At 41.0% G+C, this 15,673-nt stretch overlaps 1 protein-coding gene across 3 annotated transcripts in view; it reads right to left on the bottom strand.

Annotated features, from left to right (window-relative positions):
- The window catches only part of ush2a (Usher syndrome 2A (autosomal recessive, mild)), a 201,739-nt gene that overhangs the window by 2,678 nt on the left and 183,388 nt on the right, over positions 1 to 15,673 (bottom strand). The window contains exons 77-93 of one of the 3 annotated variants that reach the window (XM_007559093.2): positions 14,967 to 15,308; positions 14,102 to 14,463; positions 13,623 to 13,992; positions 13,128 to 13,409; positions 12,877 to 13,046; positions 11,959 to 12,286; positions 8,133 to 8,342; positions 7,920 to 8,012; positions 6,760 to 6,905; positions 6,499 to 6,617; positions 5,489 to 5,587; positions 5,222 to 5,398; positions 4,331 to 4,414; positions 4,083 to 4,224; positions 3,890 to 3,977; positions 2,251 to 2,316; positions 155 to 352 (exon numbers count right to left, since the gene is read on the bottom strand). In XM_007559093.2, the coding sequence (XP_007559155.1) occupies positions 155 to 352; positions 2,251 to 2,316; positions 3,890 to 3,977; positions 4,083 to 4,224; positions 4,331 to 4,414; positions 5,222 to 5,398; positions 5,489 to 5,587; positions 6,499 to 6,617; positions 6,760 to 6,905; positions 7,920 to 8,012; positions 8,133 to 8,342; positions 11,959 to 12,286; positions 12,877 to 13,046; positions 13,128 to 13,409; positions 13,623 to 13,992; positions 14,102 to 14,463; positions 14,967 to 15,308 (3,276 nt within the window). Of the gene's footprint in view, positions 1 to 154; positions 353 to 2,113; positions 2,183 to 2,250; positions 2,317 to 3,889; positions 3,978 to 4,082; positions 4,225 to 4,330; positions 4,415 to 5,221; positions 5,399 to 5,488; positions 5,588 to 6,498; positions 6,618 to 6,759; positions 6,906 to 7,919; positions 8,013 to 8,132; positions 8,343 to 11,958; positions 12,287 to 12,876; positions 13,047 to 13,127; positions 13,410 to 13,622; positions 13,993 to 14,101; positions 14,464 to 14,966; positions 15,309 to 15,673 lie in introns of all 3 variants that reach the window. The other 2 variants (XM_016674807.1, XM_016674808.1) reach the window with 2 other exon arrangements.

Below are 15,673 nucleotides of genomic sequence, written 5' to 3'. Positions count from 1 at the left end.
ACTCAAACCTTCTGAAAAGGCCCTGAATGTTAAAGGAAGTAAAAATAAGCAAATTGGGAAATTATAATCTATGAAATCAAGCAAAATAAGTCGATTCTGAAACTCCTATCAGAGATGGTCAACAACAAACAAACAAACGCATGTCTGTCCTCACCAGCCCAGAATCATGTCCCAGTGGGTTATCCCAGCAACCCTCCTCCATCAGTGACTTCCTGTCAATCAGCTGACTGACGCTGCGGTGCAGGGAATGCTGGGGGTAGGCTTGAGTCAGGTCAGTTTGACTGGGAGCCCGCAGCACAGACATGGGGCTGTAGCGTGAGCTGCTGCTGACTATCTTTGTGTCTGCCAGACCCTGTGAGGTACAGTTAGTACAAGAGCGACCGCATGTTTGAAATCATGTTTTACTTACTGTTAATAATAAAATGACAACCGCAGAAACACTGAATTTGTTGCTTCTTGAAATCAAAATGTGAATATAAACTAAACATGCTTCATCTTTCTGTCCAGACAGAAAAATCCAACAGGGGGAACTACTGGGAATTAACCTTTAATTTACTAAAGCTTCATTATTGATTCTAATTATGCAATAATGTAAAATGTGTCTAAAGTATCATATTAATGTTCCATTTACATGTGTAACCACACTGTCCCATATCAAAAAAAGTCACACACTAATACTTGGTAGGACAAATTTTAGCTTTGGTTACATCAAACGTTCAATTTGGCATCATTTAAATCAGCTTCTGCAACGTCACAACATTTATTTCCATCCAGTGTTTTCATTTTTCACCAACATCTTCTAGGACTGATGGATCAGATCACTGTCCACATTATTGTCAAGTGCATCCCAAAGACTCTCTAACCTGCTTATTCAGTATATTCAAGTAATCAGCTGATCTCATAATGTTGCTGAACCTGGACCTGACCCACTGCAGCAACCCCAGAGCATGATGCTGCCACCACAGACTGCCATCATTTGGACTCATCAAACCACATGACCTTCTTACGTCACTCCAGAATCTAATCTCTTTTCTGCTTAGAAAACTCAAATGTTTTTCATATTAGCCTCACTGATTAGTGGTTTTCTTAAGACTACACAGCTGTTTGGTCCAAATTACTTGAATTTCCTTTATATTGTTCCTGTGGAAATGTTCTTACCTTCACCATTAGTCATAGTAGTGAGCTCTGTTGTTTTTACTATTTCCCTTCATCAAATGTTTAAGTGATCACTAACCATGCTAACTAATCATTTTAGGCCACATTTCTTGGTGGATAGAGGAGTTCCCACTGTCCTTCCAGTGTCTACTAATGCGCTGCAGGGTTTCCTCTGCATATAATTGATCGCCACGGCAAAATAAAAGCCGCTACACCTTCAGAATAAGGTTTTTCTTTCTTTTTTTATTATATATGTAAAGGAAATGAGATGTACCGTATTTTTCGGACTATAAATCGAAGGTTATCAATCTGGCAGTACAGATCAATAGCCGCTAAGCTCGGCGTTGGAGACGGAGGGCTGCGACCTTAATAGCAGATTTATTAAGGAAGCAGCCCTCCGCTGCGTCCTTGTGAAAAACCAAGAGCGGCAGAGATACCAGCGGCTTATATATGTAGTTTCCAGTTTTTTTTGTTTTTTTGTTTTACTTTGTGGGTGCGGCTTATAGTGAAGTGCGCTCTATAGTCCGGAAAATACGATATACATGAAGATAGCCACTTGGACAGTCCACCATCAGTTAAAGAAATTCTAATTTTAGGAACTTCGACAACCTCCTTCGCTTGTTTATCACTAACATGTTTTCCTCCACCAGTGGATGCATCTTCCAACATGGCTGTTTAAGAAATTAAAATATACTCACTGCATGGTTGAGAGTCAGATAACATAATCATGCAGTGGGTAGCTCTTGCCCTCCAGGTGGTGACTTTTTTTGACATTCAGTGTAAATTTAAAGACAAGCTCAAAGACTGTGCATCTCTTACCCCCCAGTGACCCCAACAACCAAGCCACTGTTTTCATGAGAAAGGCTGAGGTATGCACACATGCACAAACGAAGCATGCAGATGCAAACACAGAGCACATGCGCCGGAGGATAACCCACCAAAATCCACATTCCCATACCTCTGCGTACATAGTGTAGCTTTTAAGTATAACGTTGCTGATCTCAACACAGTCTGCTACAGTGTCAAACTGCAGGGGGACAGTGAGATAAACATTTAGGGGTCTGGCAGTGAAAAAAAGACGGAAAGTTATCTTACTGTAGGGCGATCAAGGAGGAGCAAAGAGCCGGAAAGATGCTTAGAGCACAGCTCAGGACGGGGCCTCTGAGAAAAAGATGGAGGATTAGACGGGATGGAGGGAGCAGCGCAAGATCGGAGTGGAAACAGATATAAAAAGATAAATAAAAACAGATTAAAAGAGGGAAGAGCAAAAATATACGCCTTAAAGAAAATCTGATTTACGTACAAAAAGTAACCAGCACATTGAGGTGACATACTTTACAGATAAAACATTTAGCTTCAGAGCACAATATTATTTATTACAGTTTTACAGAGAAAAAAATGCCCTGCCATTATAGTAATACTATTTAACAGAGCTGTTTCCTGCAATCGATAAATATGTGGATATGCAAATACATGAAGCCCTCCAAACAGCTGTTAGAGGGTCCCAAAGCTGAATGTTTGGTCTCATCTGTGGAGAATGAGAATTTCTTTAAAATGTTCGCTCATTATGTGTTATTTGACATATGGAGGATGGTTATTGTCCTTGTTTTATGATTGTTATGCTGCTTGAGTGGCTGAACCTAAATGCTCTAAATTTAATAAGAAGCCATCATGACTGCTGTCTGTTTGTGACAGACTAATGGATCCCCTAATGAATAAGAAATTTCTACATTGTAGTTTAGGAATGGGTAGTTAGCATTGCTAGCACAAATTTTTGGAAGTTGGGATTTGATGAATAAAGTCCCGGTCATATCTGCACCTAAATAAAAACCTTAAAAAAACCCCAGAAAAGCTGAGTCTGATTTATGTCAGAAACTTACAGTTTATCTAAAACAATTTAAGTATTACAAGTGAAAGCCATATTATACAGATTTATCGCACACAGAGTGAAATATTTCAAGCATTTATTTAATCAATGATGATATGATGATTGTGGCTCATATGAAAAGTCAAATTATTCTCTCAGAACAATTTAATATTACACAGAATGAGCCAATACAATCACAGCCAAGACCACCGACTAACTGGTTGTCCATTCAGGTCGTCCAAAAGAGGGATAAATCATTGCTAAAGAAAGTGATTGCTAAATCCAAGTAGATTCATGCAAAATTGAGTAGAAGGAAAAGATAAGGCAAAGAAAGATGGACAAGCAACAGGAATGAGCTGAGCTATGAGTGGATTCAAGAGTTTGGTCAACTGCAGCTCATCTCAGGCGAGCCAAGAAGAAAAAGGTCTGGAGTGGTCCAAACTCTTCTTTTTAGGTGAAAGTAAAAAAGAAAGTAAATTGTAAATTGCATTTCATTTACACATCAAGGTCCTAAAGTTTTGAGGGAGAGTGGACATGTACAAAATTCAGGTCCATTGTGAATTAGCAGCAAGCTATAATCTTTAAAATGATGAAAAATCTATACGTGAAATATCTGATGTAACTGTACATCACATAAGTTTCACTTTTGATTTGAATTACAGAAACAAAAGAGCTTTTTGATAACATTCCATTAAACTGAGACGCAGCAGCAGCTTCAGTTGTTAATCTGGTCATTAATGTTACAGAGCCGCTGGTTTGACCTGTACTGACCTTCTACATGATGGTCTTCTTTTCCTTTTTATGTACTGTTACCATTAAACTTGTAAAACCTTGTTTTTCTGAGCTGCTCTTCTTTTCGCCCCTCACCTTGTACGCGTCTCCTCCAGCCTTTCTGCTCTTCTGAAGCATGACCAGCGGAGGGCGCTCTCGGGCTGATGGATTCTTCCTTAAAGTTCTAAATGGGGAAAAGAAAATTGATTTATTTTTGATTCTTCTTTATTACATAAGATAAATGAATAGTAAAAAAAATATATTCTATAAACACTTCACATGAATATACCTTCTTAGGAGTAAACCAATCAGTATTGCAAGGAGGAACAGACCGAGCAGCACAAACAGCAGAATGAACCACAACTCAGAGTAAACGGGAGTGGCTGAAATGCTGACGCCCTGCTTATCACCATCAACAGGCTCAAGAGGACCTGCACAGAAAAAGAAGCGTTAAAACAGCCAATATGCTAACACGTGCAGCTTTAATTTTTGTTTCTTAATTTGAAGTAGTTTAGGAAGACACTAGAGAGGGAGTACCAAGGCCTGAGGCTGGGCTGTATCTGATGGTGGGCGTGCTGGCGCTGCCACGGTCTGTGATGCACGTCACCTGAAAGGAAAGAGCTACAACAACAACAACAACAAAAAAACAAAGAAAACAGTAGAAAATATAGCAAGTTAGAATTTCATTACATTAAGCAGACTTATATTGTTCTGCATGAGTTTACACAACAATAGGAGCAATCAGAAATCTAAGCAGTGGAATCTAACGTCACTCTCTCTTGAACCCAATTCTGGCAACCAGACGATGTCATCTGTTGTGTCATTAGCAAACATTTCATTTTATCCTCCAATTAAAAAACAAAAACAAAAATATCCAGTTACTGTAGAGTGGCATAACAAAACTTACTGGTATTCTTCTCAGTGTTCATAGGAAAGCTCTTTATATTACACTAATCAAATACTTAATGACCAGGTTTTTACATGTTGTGTTTTGTGATGAACTCTAAGACTTTAAAGCTTAATCACCAAAATCTGCAGCTCCCGCCAATTAATTTTTTAACATATTCAAATGACTGTTTTTTTTAAATATATTTTTCCCTGAGAAGAGTTGTCTATTTTTATGTTTAATTTTATTTTCAGTGGCTAACAAATTCCAAAAATCTCAAAGTTTTTAAGATGAGAGTCACTACTTGCTTTAAATGTTATAGACCCTGCAGAAATATATAAATCTGACAAAACCCAATATGTGAAAACAAACTTAATTATTTTTCTCGATTGATGCACAGAGACATATCCAACATATTGAAGCTTTGAAAAATATATATATATATATATTTTTTGATGTAACACAAACCTGTGAATTATTGTGTTTCAGAGGTTGCACATTATTACAAAGCATGTGAATGTGTTTGCCGTGTGGGCCCTCACTTTTCCGTGAGGTGCGTGGAATATGAAGGTGGCTGTAGAAGCCGGTGTAAACTCTGAGCTGGCTCTCGGTCACAGTGTACTCCTTCAGGAAGCCGTTGAGGGAAAATGTCTCTGTCCAGTCCAGCCAGATCATGGTCAGGTTGCTGTCCACGGAGAAGGGAGACACATATTGGGGGGCTACAGGGAGACAAACACATTTAAACTGTACTTTACTGCTTCTTTTAAGTGCTTAGCTGTGGCTTCAGAGGGACTGAATAAACGTGTTACGTTCGCTGAGTGTGCTGACGGCCGTCCAGTTGGAGGCAGTGCTGCCCATCTTATTGAAGCAGGCAGTCCTCAGCTCATAGGCAGAGTATGGTTGGAGCCCTGCACAGTTAAATACAGAAATGTCACTGTTTTACTTTAGTGAAGACATGCATGCTCCAGCATTTATATTTCCAAGGATGTAAACAGACTCCTGATATTCTTAGACTTATAGATTTATGGTAGCTGAAGAATTGCTGGGGTCTGTTATTAGGAAGAGAATAGAAGTAATAATCATAATGGTATTTTCATGGGATTTTATTTTAAGTCTGGAAACAGTAAATATTTTAGAGTAAACCTATTATGAAAAATCAATATTTGGTTGTTATCCTTCCATTTGGGTTTCAGCTGCTTCCAAAAACAGCTGAAGTGCTTAAAAAAAATCCCCCAGCTGTTTTTTGCCAATAAGTTTATATTTTTGGGTGTCTGGAAAATTAGCCGTTTCAAAAATCTCCTGAGAGCTAAGTCACAATTGAGGGCACTGCGTTGTTACCTAGCAACCCCAGCTGAGCCCAGCCCATCACCTAGCAACCCAAGTAACTTCCAGCACATTTGGTCAGCTGGTTTTACTGCTGTGCAATGGCTGCTGTTAAAGACAAGTGTTTAGTTGTTGACATGCCATCCAGAAACCACTTCCTGCAAACGTGTTGGTTGAGCAGGAGGCTCCACTTCTGCTTCTCAAAGATGTACAGTTGTATAATTGCACATCTGTCTGCAGCCATTTTCCTGTGCGAGTGTAAATGTTGAGTTGGAGGGCGTGGCCAACAGCAACTTATTTGGATTTAAAGTGACAAGATGTCCTAAAACAGCTCATTCCAAAAGGAACTCAAAATATGCAGAACTGAGCAGACTAAAATCTCATTAACTTGGAATAATTTCATGCAAAAAATATAATGAAAATGATTTGTATAGCTCGTAGACCTATACTAAGGAAACATAATGGGTCACCTTTAAATAATAATCAATGGAATCACCTGTAACATTATAGCTCCGCTGTTTGCCAAAGAAACAGATTTCTGTTGGCCCCTCTGTGCAGGCTGACGGTACGGGCTGGGGGGGCTGAGGGCAGGATGTCCTGATATGAAGCTCACAGCTGGACACACACGCACACGCACAAGCACNTGTCCTGATATGAAGCACACATACACACACACACACACACACACACACACTGAGTGAGATTAGAGGTGTGTTTGATTCTGAGCTATGCGCACTCTGCTAAGAGTTTTCCTCACCTGTCGATGACTCCATTGGGCGCCGTCGGTTCGTCCCATTCCATCTGAACTGAGCGGGACGTCAGGGTGAGGAGACGAGGGCGAGGTTGGTCGGCTGGGGGGGCGGCGAGGGTGTGGAGCTCCCTCACTGGACCCTGGCTACAACACTGAGAATTGATCAAAGAGGAGCAAAGCTACAACTACAGTCACGAAAGTGGACCATACAGGAGCATCTCAATTAGAATATCATCAAAATGTTATTTGATTTAAGTAATAATAACCAAAATATTGATCAAAAACAGGGAGATTTTTCAAGCATTTATTTCTTTTGGTTATGGCTTACAGGTAAAAAAAAAAAACAAAGATTATGTTCATCAGAAAATCTGAATTTTCCAAAAGACCAATAAAAAATGATTTTTTAATATAGATTATCTGTTGTGTTTATGTCAAGGTTAACGGTGCAGAAGACAATGACCTCTCCCCACAAGGAGGGTAAACCACATAAACTCACTATTAAAGAAGCTAACTGTTCAAATTCTGCATCCAGGGGTATTAATGCACAATTGAGGGGAAGGATAAGGTCGTAGAAAAATGTCCACAAGGACAGCAAAAGCTGCTTGAGTCCACATGAGTTTCCACAGTCACTGGGATTTGTGGAGCCATGTCATCTGATGTGTTGGTACACTGTAACTTATCAAGCTCAAAGCCAGCTCAGCTGTTAACCAGCGAATATTGGAGCGCTTCATGAGGAAGAGGTAAAGAGGAAGATGAGAAATAAGAGTCCCAACAGTGCAGATGAGAAGAAGGTCGCTATCAAAGCGACTGAGCTTCCTCAGCAGGACTCTAAGTTGATCTCCTCAACGCCGCAGTGATGCAAAAGGAGCCCTGACCAAATACTCAGTTTAACAGGCTGATATTTCTGCATCAGAAATATTTAGTTTGTTTTATACGACAACTTAATTTACTACAAAGTTGAGCTTATGTAAGCTTAGAGTAATGAGAATCTAAACTAACTGAAGTAAATTCTTAACATGCATCACTGTGTAATCAATCTATATGTGAATTTAACTACCTACACTGAAATATCAACGTAATAAAAAGTTAAAAAAATATTTAATTTATTCAGATGCATCCATGTATATTAACCTTTTCTCTTCAAGTAGCATAATATTTATATTTACCTGATAACAGGTGCAAGCCTCAATTCCCACCAAATACTGAGTGTAAGGACGTAAACCATGAAGTGTCTGTTGACGGGATGTGCCCTCTGAGAGCTGCACAAAAAGAAAAGCAGCAGGATGAGGTGGAGTTTTTTATTTTTAATAATGAAGATTGTTGTTTGCGAAAGAGAAAGATGCAACTCTAACAAGTGAAAGGTTTTATCCAGTAGCTACCAGAGTCGTGATGTTGGTGCGGTCCAATGAGAACACTCTGAAGAGGCTCACGATCCCGTTGGGCTGAGCAGGAGGGTGGATGTTCACGACTGCTGAGGTTGCAGAAACATCCAGGAAAATGGGCAGCCCGACACCCTGAGGCGGGGCAGGCCCAGTTCTCCCACTGACCCACGGACTGGAGGCATAACCAGCCGAATTTACAGCCCACACCTGTTGGTCACAAACCACACGATCGCTCAGTAATGTGATCAAACCAGATGAATGCGATACTAGCTACCGCCCAACGCTACCGTCGGCATTTAAAATACACTTTATGAAGTCTTTCCGGGGAAGGCTTCTGTTAATTAACCAACATCCACCTGACCAACAGACGAGCACGAGTCAATTCGACGGACCATCCATCAAAACTACCATCAGCAGTGAGAGCAAAACCTTTTCACCATGCAGCCCAATACTAACATATCTGCATGACAATTACTTTTCACCTTCATCAAGGAGTTATTCACACACATACGCAGTAATCTTATTTGTGTGCTTGTGTTGGGTATAATTAGAGGGTGTACACAGCGCAGGGTCAGGCGGGGTGGAGATTTGCATGTGTAAGTCATCTGTAGCCTGTCAGAAGTAGTGCAGAAGGCAGATGGATGGCTTTGAGCTTTGGTGTTGAGAGTGTGTGCATGTGCGCACGGTTTGTTGTTTGTGGCTATGAAGGCGAGATTTGCGAGTGTATGCATACGCTCGCGTGTGTTAAGAGTTGAATTAACCTCAATAATAGTCAATTAGGCCGTAATCAATCAGACTGATTGATCTAAGTGACAGCACAGATGGACTGAGGAGGGAGAGGGGAAAGAAGAGCAGAAGATGGAGAGACTTGAGATGGGGAGGAGGAGGGAAGGATGAAAAGATGTGAAGATGCAAACAGGATACAAGTTGTGAAACCAGAATGGTAGCGTATTATTTCTTAGCTTTAAGGGATTCCAGTGTGTGCATTTGAAAATGTATTTTCCATTTAAATTTTCAATTTGAAAAGGCCAAATGACCTCCAAAAGCAACATGTCCCATGTCTCACGTAATCCGAGATGAGAAAGACACTTACTGATATCTGGAAAGTGTTAGAGAAGTTTCTGAAACTTTGGGATTCGGGTGAACTACAGTGGGAGCCATTATTCACAGTTAGAGAAAACATGGAACAGAGGTGAACCTTTAAATGAGGAGCAGATCTACGAGGCTATTCCAAGAATGAGCTGACAATTCATCGAAGAGGTCACAAAAAACACACGCCAGTATCTCGAGCACTCGCCTCATTTAAGGTCAATTTTCATAGTTCAACAATAAGAAAGATAGAAATACACAGAGTGTAGATTTTAACTATCACTTTTTAAAGAAATATATTATTTACATCAACAGAGTAAAGAGGCTTCTTTATTATATTAATCCATATTGGCTGTTTAGTTTAAAGCTGCAGAAATAATGTACCAAGGCGGTTCTTTTTGCAAAATAGGGGGAAAAAAACAACACCACTGAGATTTTAGTTACATATTGAATAAATATTTTGATGCTATGATGTTCATGGTGAAAGTGATCAAAACTGTTCATGTTTATTGTTTTGCCTGAAAGAACCTAAGCATGCTTTAATCTGACACTAAAACATAACAGTAAGATTAATCTTCAATTAAATTTTTCTAGATTTATTTTTCTAACAATTTAAAAGTTTAGGAAATAGTTCTCAAATTATTATGGACTGGTGAACTTATGTAGAGTTTTTCCAGTAATGTCGACCACTCACATCGCCTTACACTAAAGCCACATGCACACACATTAACACATGAAATGCTGATTTATGCCACGCCGTTGCTGCTCTGGTTTAAATGTTTGTCATCGCTGTCAGCTAAAAAGTGAATGTCCACCGAGTCAGAAGTCTTGTTTTCCTGCTGTATGCATCCCTGAGCATGACGTTGCCACTGCTGTGTTTCATAATGGTCTCATCTGACCAAAAGTTATATTTTCAGAATTAAATGAGAGAATGAATTCATACATATTTTTTTCTTTCTGTGAGCAGTTAGTTCTTGTCTGTGAAGTTCAATGTTAAACTCATCTACCACCATAACCATCATTGTAATTACTCATTTAGAAAAACACATGCAGATCTCTCTGCACATACAATGTAATATCCAAGTCGCGTCTTTTATCCACTTAACTTGAATGAACTCATCAGTGTGGATTCATAAAGAAACAAAACTGGTTAAGAATGACACATTTTTACCCAGCAACATCTATGTTCTTCTCCATAGCAACAAAGTTAAGACCACCGCATGACTTACGACTTTGAGTGATGATAAAAAGTTTGTGCCACATAGTCAGAACAGGGAATGAATGTTCAAATTTAAAGTCAGCCCACATCACCTCGCCCTTGATCCAGTGTTAAAAAGGTACAGCTCATGCCTTCGTCCTTATATCATCTACAAACTTTTTACTGCCTTTTCTCCACTCTTGTCTTCTTGCCTCCTATTGGGCCATGATTTGGCTTGTTAGACACAAAATAAAAATATATCCTGCAAGCTGCCACGGCAGCAAAAGAGCCGCCATGGCAACAAACGACTTCAGTACACTTCCAGGCAGGATTTGAGCATTTTTATTGGATGGCGGGACAGCAGGCTCGGTTTTAGTGCTCTGATAGGCCGACACAATAACTTGGCGGGTGCATCTACTTGGGGTGAAGGGGCTAAGTTGTGTGAAAGTGGGCAGTAATTAAAAGCACGCATAAAGCTGTCAATAGGAGCTTATGACCCAGTGTAATTAGCCTAATATGATTTCTCTCTGTGCTGTGGTGTGCTACACTGAACTGACTCGTCCTTGTGTACGCTTGAAGCACATGCAGAGAAAGTGCAGCGGCCAGATATCAACACAGAATTAAAAACAGGTAGATGGATGAGCGAACAGTTAGATACGCTAATGAAAAGAAAACAGATAAAGAGACAGAAAACAGAAGAGAGATAAAGTGGTTGGACAAAAACTTTTTGGTAGAAAATTAGTTATCTGATCCTCCCCATGACACTCTATCAGCACCAACTTACACATAGCATGTCGTCCACTTCAATCCCCCCTCCACTGCCAAATTCTACAGGGACATGTAGCGGTCACCATTAAAAGGTCTTTCCAATACGAGCTCTGTTACCAAGCAGGCTAACCGTTAATTCGATTGGCTGGCTGGTAATCAGGAAGTGGGGTGCTCAGAGGGCCCGGTGATTAATGGCTCCGTTGCCCGCTCGTCATCTCCCAAAGCTCCTCCTTCACTCCCTCCTCATGTCATAAATTAGAAGTCTCGTAAATAAAGACGGCACCACAATCAGGCAAACTCAATCAATTACATCCGTTCTCTGGCCTCGGCTCATACGTCTGACAGGCAGGAATGCTAATGTTATTGTTGCTTCCAAAGGGCTAACCTGTCAATTAGTGTGCCAATGCACAAGCACAACAGCATGATTATGGACTGCTCCATTTAACACCTGTCTGATTAGTTATGTGAATGTGTGTTAGTGTGTTTGTGATTGTTGGGGATAATAGGTGCTGGGGAACATGGTGCTGTAGCATGATGTTATTGCATTTAGGACAAGGTGTTTAAAATAAATCTTAGTGCAAAACCTCACAGTCCTGTCTAAAATAACACTGAATTTACTCTGTTTCCTGCCAGACAGTGTTTACGTTCCTGCTGTAGCCTGTATTTTTAGGAATGTCTAACCTGGACCCAACTATCCACATAAAAGAGCTTAGGTTAATTACTTTTCTTTTACAGATAAAACTTTTCAAAATACGCCTTTCATCTTACCTGGTACTGGTACTCTGTGTAAGGCTGGAGTCCGCCATCTTTGAATGATGTGGAGACATTCCTGTAAACAACTGTTGCTGAACTCGTCTCGTCTGTTTCCGAGGAATCCTGCCTGCGGTGCACCTCGTAATGTAGGATCCTGCCGTTCGACTGACCCGGGGGAGACCAGGTGAGAAGAAAGCTTGTCTGCAGGCCGGTGTGGGGGTCAGAGGTCAGATCTAAGAGTGGCGCCGGCTGGTCAGCAGGGGGAGCCTCCAGTGTGAGTATGGAGGACCAGTCACTGGAGGAGCAGCCCAGCTCTGTGCAAGCCTCTACCCTCACTTCATACCTACAGAGATTAAAAATATATAGTTTTAAGAGAAGGAATGTATATGGAAATTTCTTTAAAATAAATATGTCCAATAATAGACTAAATCAGACAAATTTAAAGAAAAATGCTTTTTCTTGACTTGCCTCTTTGATATGTGAAACCCACCTTGCAAACTTTTCCACATTTGTAGCATTATACCCACAAATGAGGGATGTTATGTGGCCAGCTCAAAGTAGTGCACAAATGTGAAGCAGTTTGGAAATGATACATCAGAATAAGTGTGTAAATCTGGCTTTTATGTTATTTCCTCTTCTTCCCTGATAACAAAGGTAAAAAATTCTTTCCGCCTGTAAAAATGATTGAATGGTCAAGCTGAACAAACCAGGCCTATTCATATTAACCATCATTGTCCAGGCCCAAGATCTTACCGTTTATGGGACAAAAAAATTCAGGGGGTAGGCCCAAAAGATTTTCGCCTGCACAAAGCTTGTGTGGACAAAAGCTGTGCATTTGAACAAAGGTCCTTGACTGAAATTAAAGCCCTGACGTCATCTGTCAGAGACAGGAAGAAAAAGTGGAATCACTGACTGAAATCCACTCAGACTGACCTGTGGTAGGGAAACAACCCACGCAGAATGATTTGTTTGTCAGAAAAGGCGCTGTCCTCTGGAGTGAAGACAGAACTGGTGACGTTAAGATGGACCGGATCTCTCAGATACACGGCGTAGCTCACAATGTCTCCGTTAGGACGAGCGGGGGTCTGCCACTCTACTGCGACCTGGTAAGAAATACAACAAAACAGCGTCAAAAATGTTCAAACTTCTAGAGCTCTGGAGTCGTTTAAAGAAGATTGACACACCTGGGTTGCCTCCAGTGATGTCAGTGCTGGGAAACCCACACCAGACGGGGCTGATTGATGAGTCTTTGCTGTGGCTACTTCGCTGCTGACAGCTCCTTTGCTGTTGTTGGCTCTGACAACATAGCTGTACTCCATACTTGGCATGAGAGTGAAGTCATGATAATGGGTGTCTCTGCCGATGTAGATAACTTCACCATCTCTGCGTAGCTCGTAGCCAGTGATGATCCCATTAGGACGATCGGGGGGTCTCCAGGTAATCTCAACTGACTCTGGGCCAGTAACCTGACATGTATTTGAAGAAAAATACAACAAACAGGGTCGAAAAGAAATTAAATAACCAGAAAACATAAAAAGTTCTTTACATTGCACAAAAAAACTAATTCACAATCGAATACTATGTTTATTCTTTTTTTTGTGCAGACTTTCAATGATTTTTCAATGATTCACTGACTAAAAAATTGGTTTCAACTTCAAGTTAGAGATTTAAAAAAGCACCTTAAGAGTTGGGGCAGCCAGGTGAGTTGGGGGAGCTTCCTCAGTAACTACGGTTTTTGTGCTGCTGGTGGTGCAGCCGCCTCTGGTACATGCCAACAGAACCAGCTGATAGGACGTATGTGGCTGCAGGTATGACAGTGCTGCATTGAGGTCTCTTCCACGATACGCCTCTTTGTTGTTCAGTTTCAGCACATATTCTGTCACCTGTCCATTCTGCATCAGAGGTTTACTCCATGAAACGTTTATATGATGGGAGGTTATGGCGTCCACGGTGGGGCGCTCCACCGTCTCGGGCGGGGCCTCTAGGGTTATGATTTTGGTCTGGGGGCTGGTCGTACATCCCTCCGAGGTGCAGGCTGTCACTGAATAGCTATGAGAGAATAAATTCAAGTTTTTTGTTTATTTTTCTTGGCTTATTTTATACTAAATCTGGACATATGAGGAGAGATGCATTAACGGAAACAATAAACACTTAATACCTGTATGTTGAAAATGGGTGCAGGTCTTCGTCTTTGTAGGTCAGGACAGTCGGATCGAAACTGAACTTGAAGTTGACATTATTTCTCTGTATCCTGTAGAACTGCAGAACCCCGTTTGGCTCCAACGGAGGAGTCCAGGACACCACCACCTCACTGGGCCGACCATGGACGTGCCTCACTGTCGGAGAGGCGAGACCACGAGGAGGGGCTTGTTTGGTTGTTACAGTGACCCAGGGGCTGCAGGCTTGTCCCGCTGGGTTGTGAGTGCAGACGCTGAACTCGTACTGGGTCCAGGGACGTAACCCAGTTACTGTGTAGGAGAGAGCCCCAGCTTCCTGTGGGGACAATCCTGTGAAGAGCACCTGTAGGAGACATGATTGACGATAAAGGTAGGCGTTTAAGTTAAGAATTAAACTCTATTTGGAACAAAAATAAACTGCGCAAAAGTATGTGTTCTTCTAGATGGAACTGCATTGTTATTAACTGTGAGAGTTAAATCAAAACCCTGAGACATTCCTTCAGGAAAACTTTAAGTTGAATGAATGCTACTAGGCTCGTCACCATGACCAATTTTACTGACTGATAAAATGTCCTAATAATTATTGAGAGGAACAACAATATTGTTGTTTTGAGACAATTTTCAAGCTAAATTTTGATAATGGCTTAATAATACAAGTCACTTCTCTCAAAACTAAATAAACATTAATTTTAGAACACCAACAACCAAATAAAGCAGAAAGTAGACAATCGAAACCATGAATAAAACAAATAAAAAAATATTAATCACGAGAATGCTGATTTAAATTCATCATGCCATTAACTGACTAATTGCAGTATAATTAAATACAACCAGTATTTCTTCTACCTTTCCTCCATCAGGATCCTCTTCATTATTTCGTAGCTTTCCCCTCTCCTCCAAACTCCTTCCAAGCAGAGAATATTCTCCAATTGGCCCATTGGGTTGTGACGGAGGATCCCAGGTGAGCGACACCTGATCAGCGCCGACAGAAAGAGGCCGAGGTGGCAGCTGGGAAGCCGGAGGGGCAGCTGCAGTGGTGATGTGCTGAGGAGGGCTGAGCGTGCAGCCTGCTGCAGTACAGGCTTCAAGAGTCAGAGAGTAAACAGTCCACGGCTCCAAACGACGGAACAGGAAACTCCTCGAAAGCCCGCTGAACTCCAGGTTCTCCTCACTGTACAGATTGTACATCTGGACGGACAGATATGGGAAAGAAAACAGAGACTTTGCAGATGGGACACTGTGCAGACAAGGCTTTGTATGAGTTTTTTCTACCATTCGCTATATGTGTTTGAAGTATTGCTAATGTACTTGCAGATTTAATAAAATCTGCAATTAAAAACATGTCAAAACTTGGAACTATAATAAACGACAAAGGAGAACCTGTGCTGCAGAGTGGGGACTAGAAAAAACTCAACCATCTTAAAGACAGATTCGCTATGGATCCTGAAAAAACATTGTTTTACTGTGCATACACAGTCAAACAATGTTCCGACTAACTGTGCAACTGGATCCAAGGCACAGACTTCTATAAAGATAACACTTTGTTTCATCTG

This window comes from Poecilia formosa, unplaced genomic scaffold, assembly GCF_000485575.1.
Source record: "Poecilia formosa unplaced genomic scaffold, Poecilia_formosa-5.1.2 Scaffold102, whole genome shotgun sequence".
NCBI classification, from domain to species: domain Eukaryota; kingdom Metazoa; phylum Chordata; class Actinopteri; order Cyprinodontiformes; family Poeciliidae; genus Poecilia; species Poecilia formosa.
This window is presented reverse-complemented; position numbering and strand designations above follow the sequence as displayed.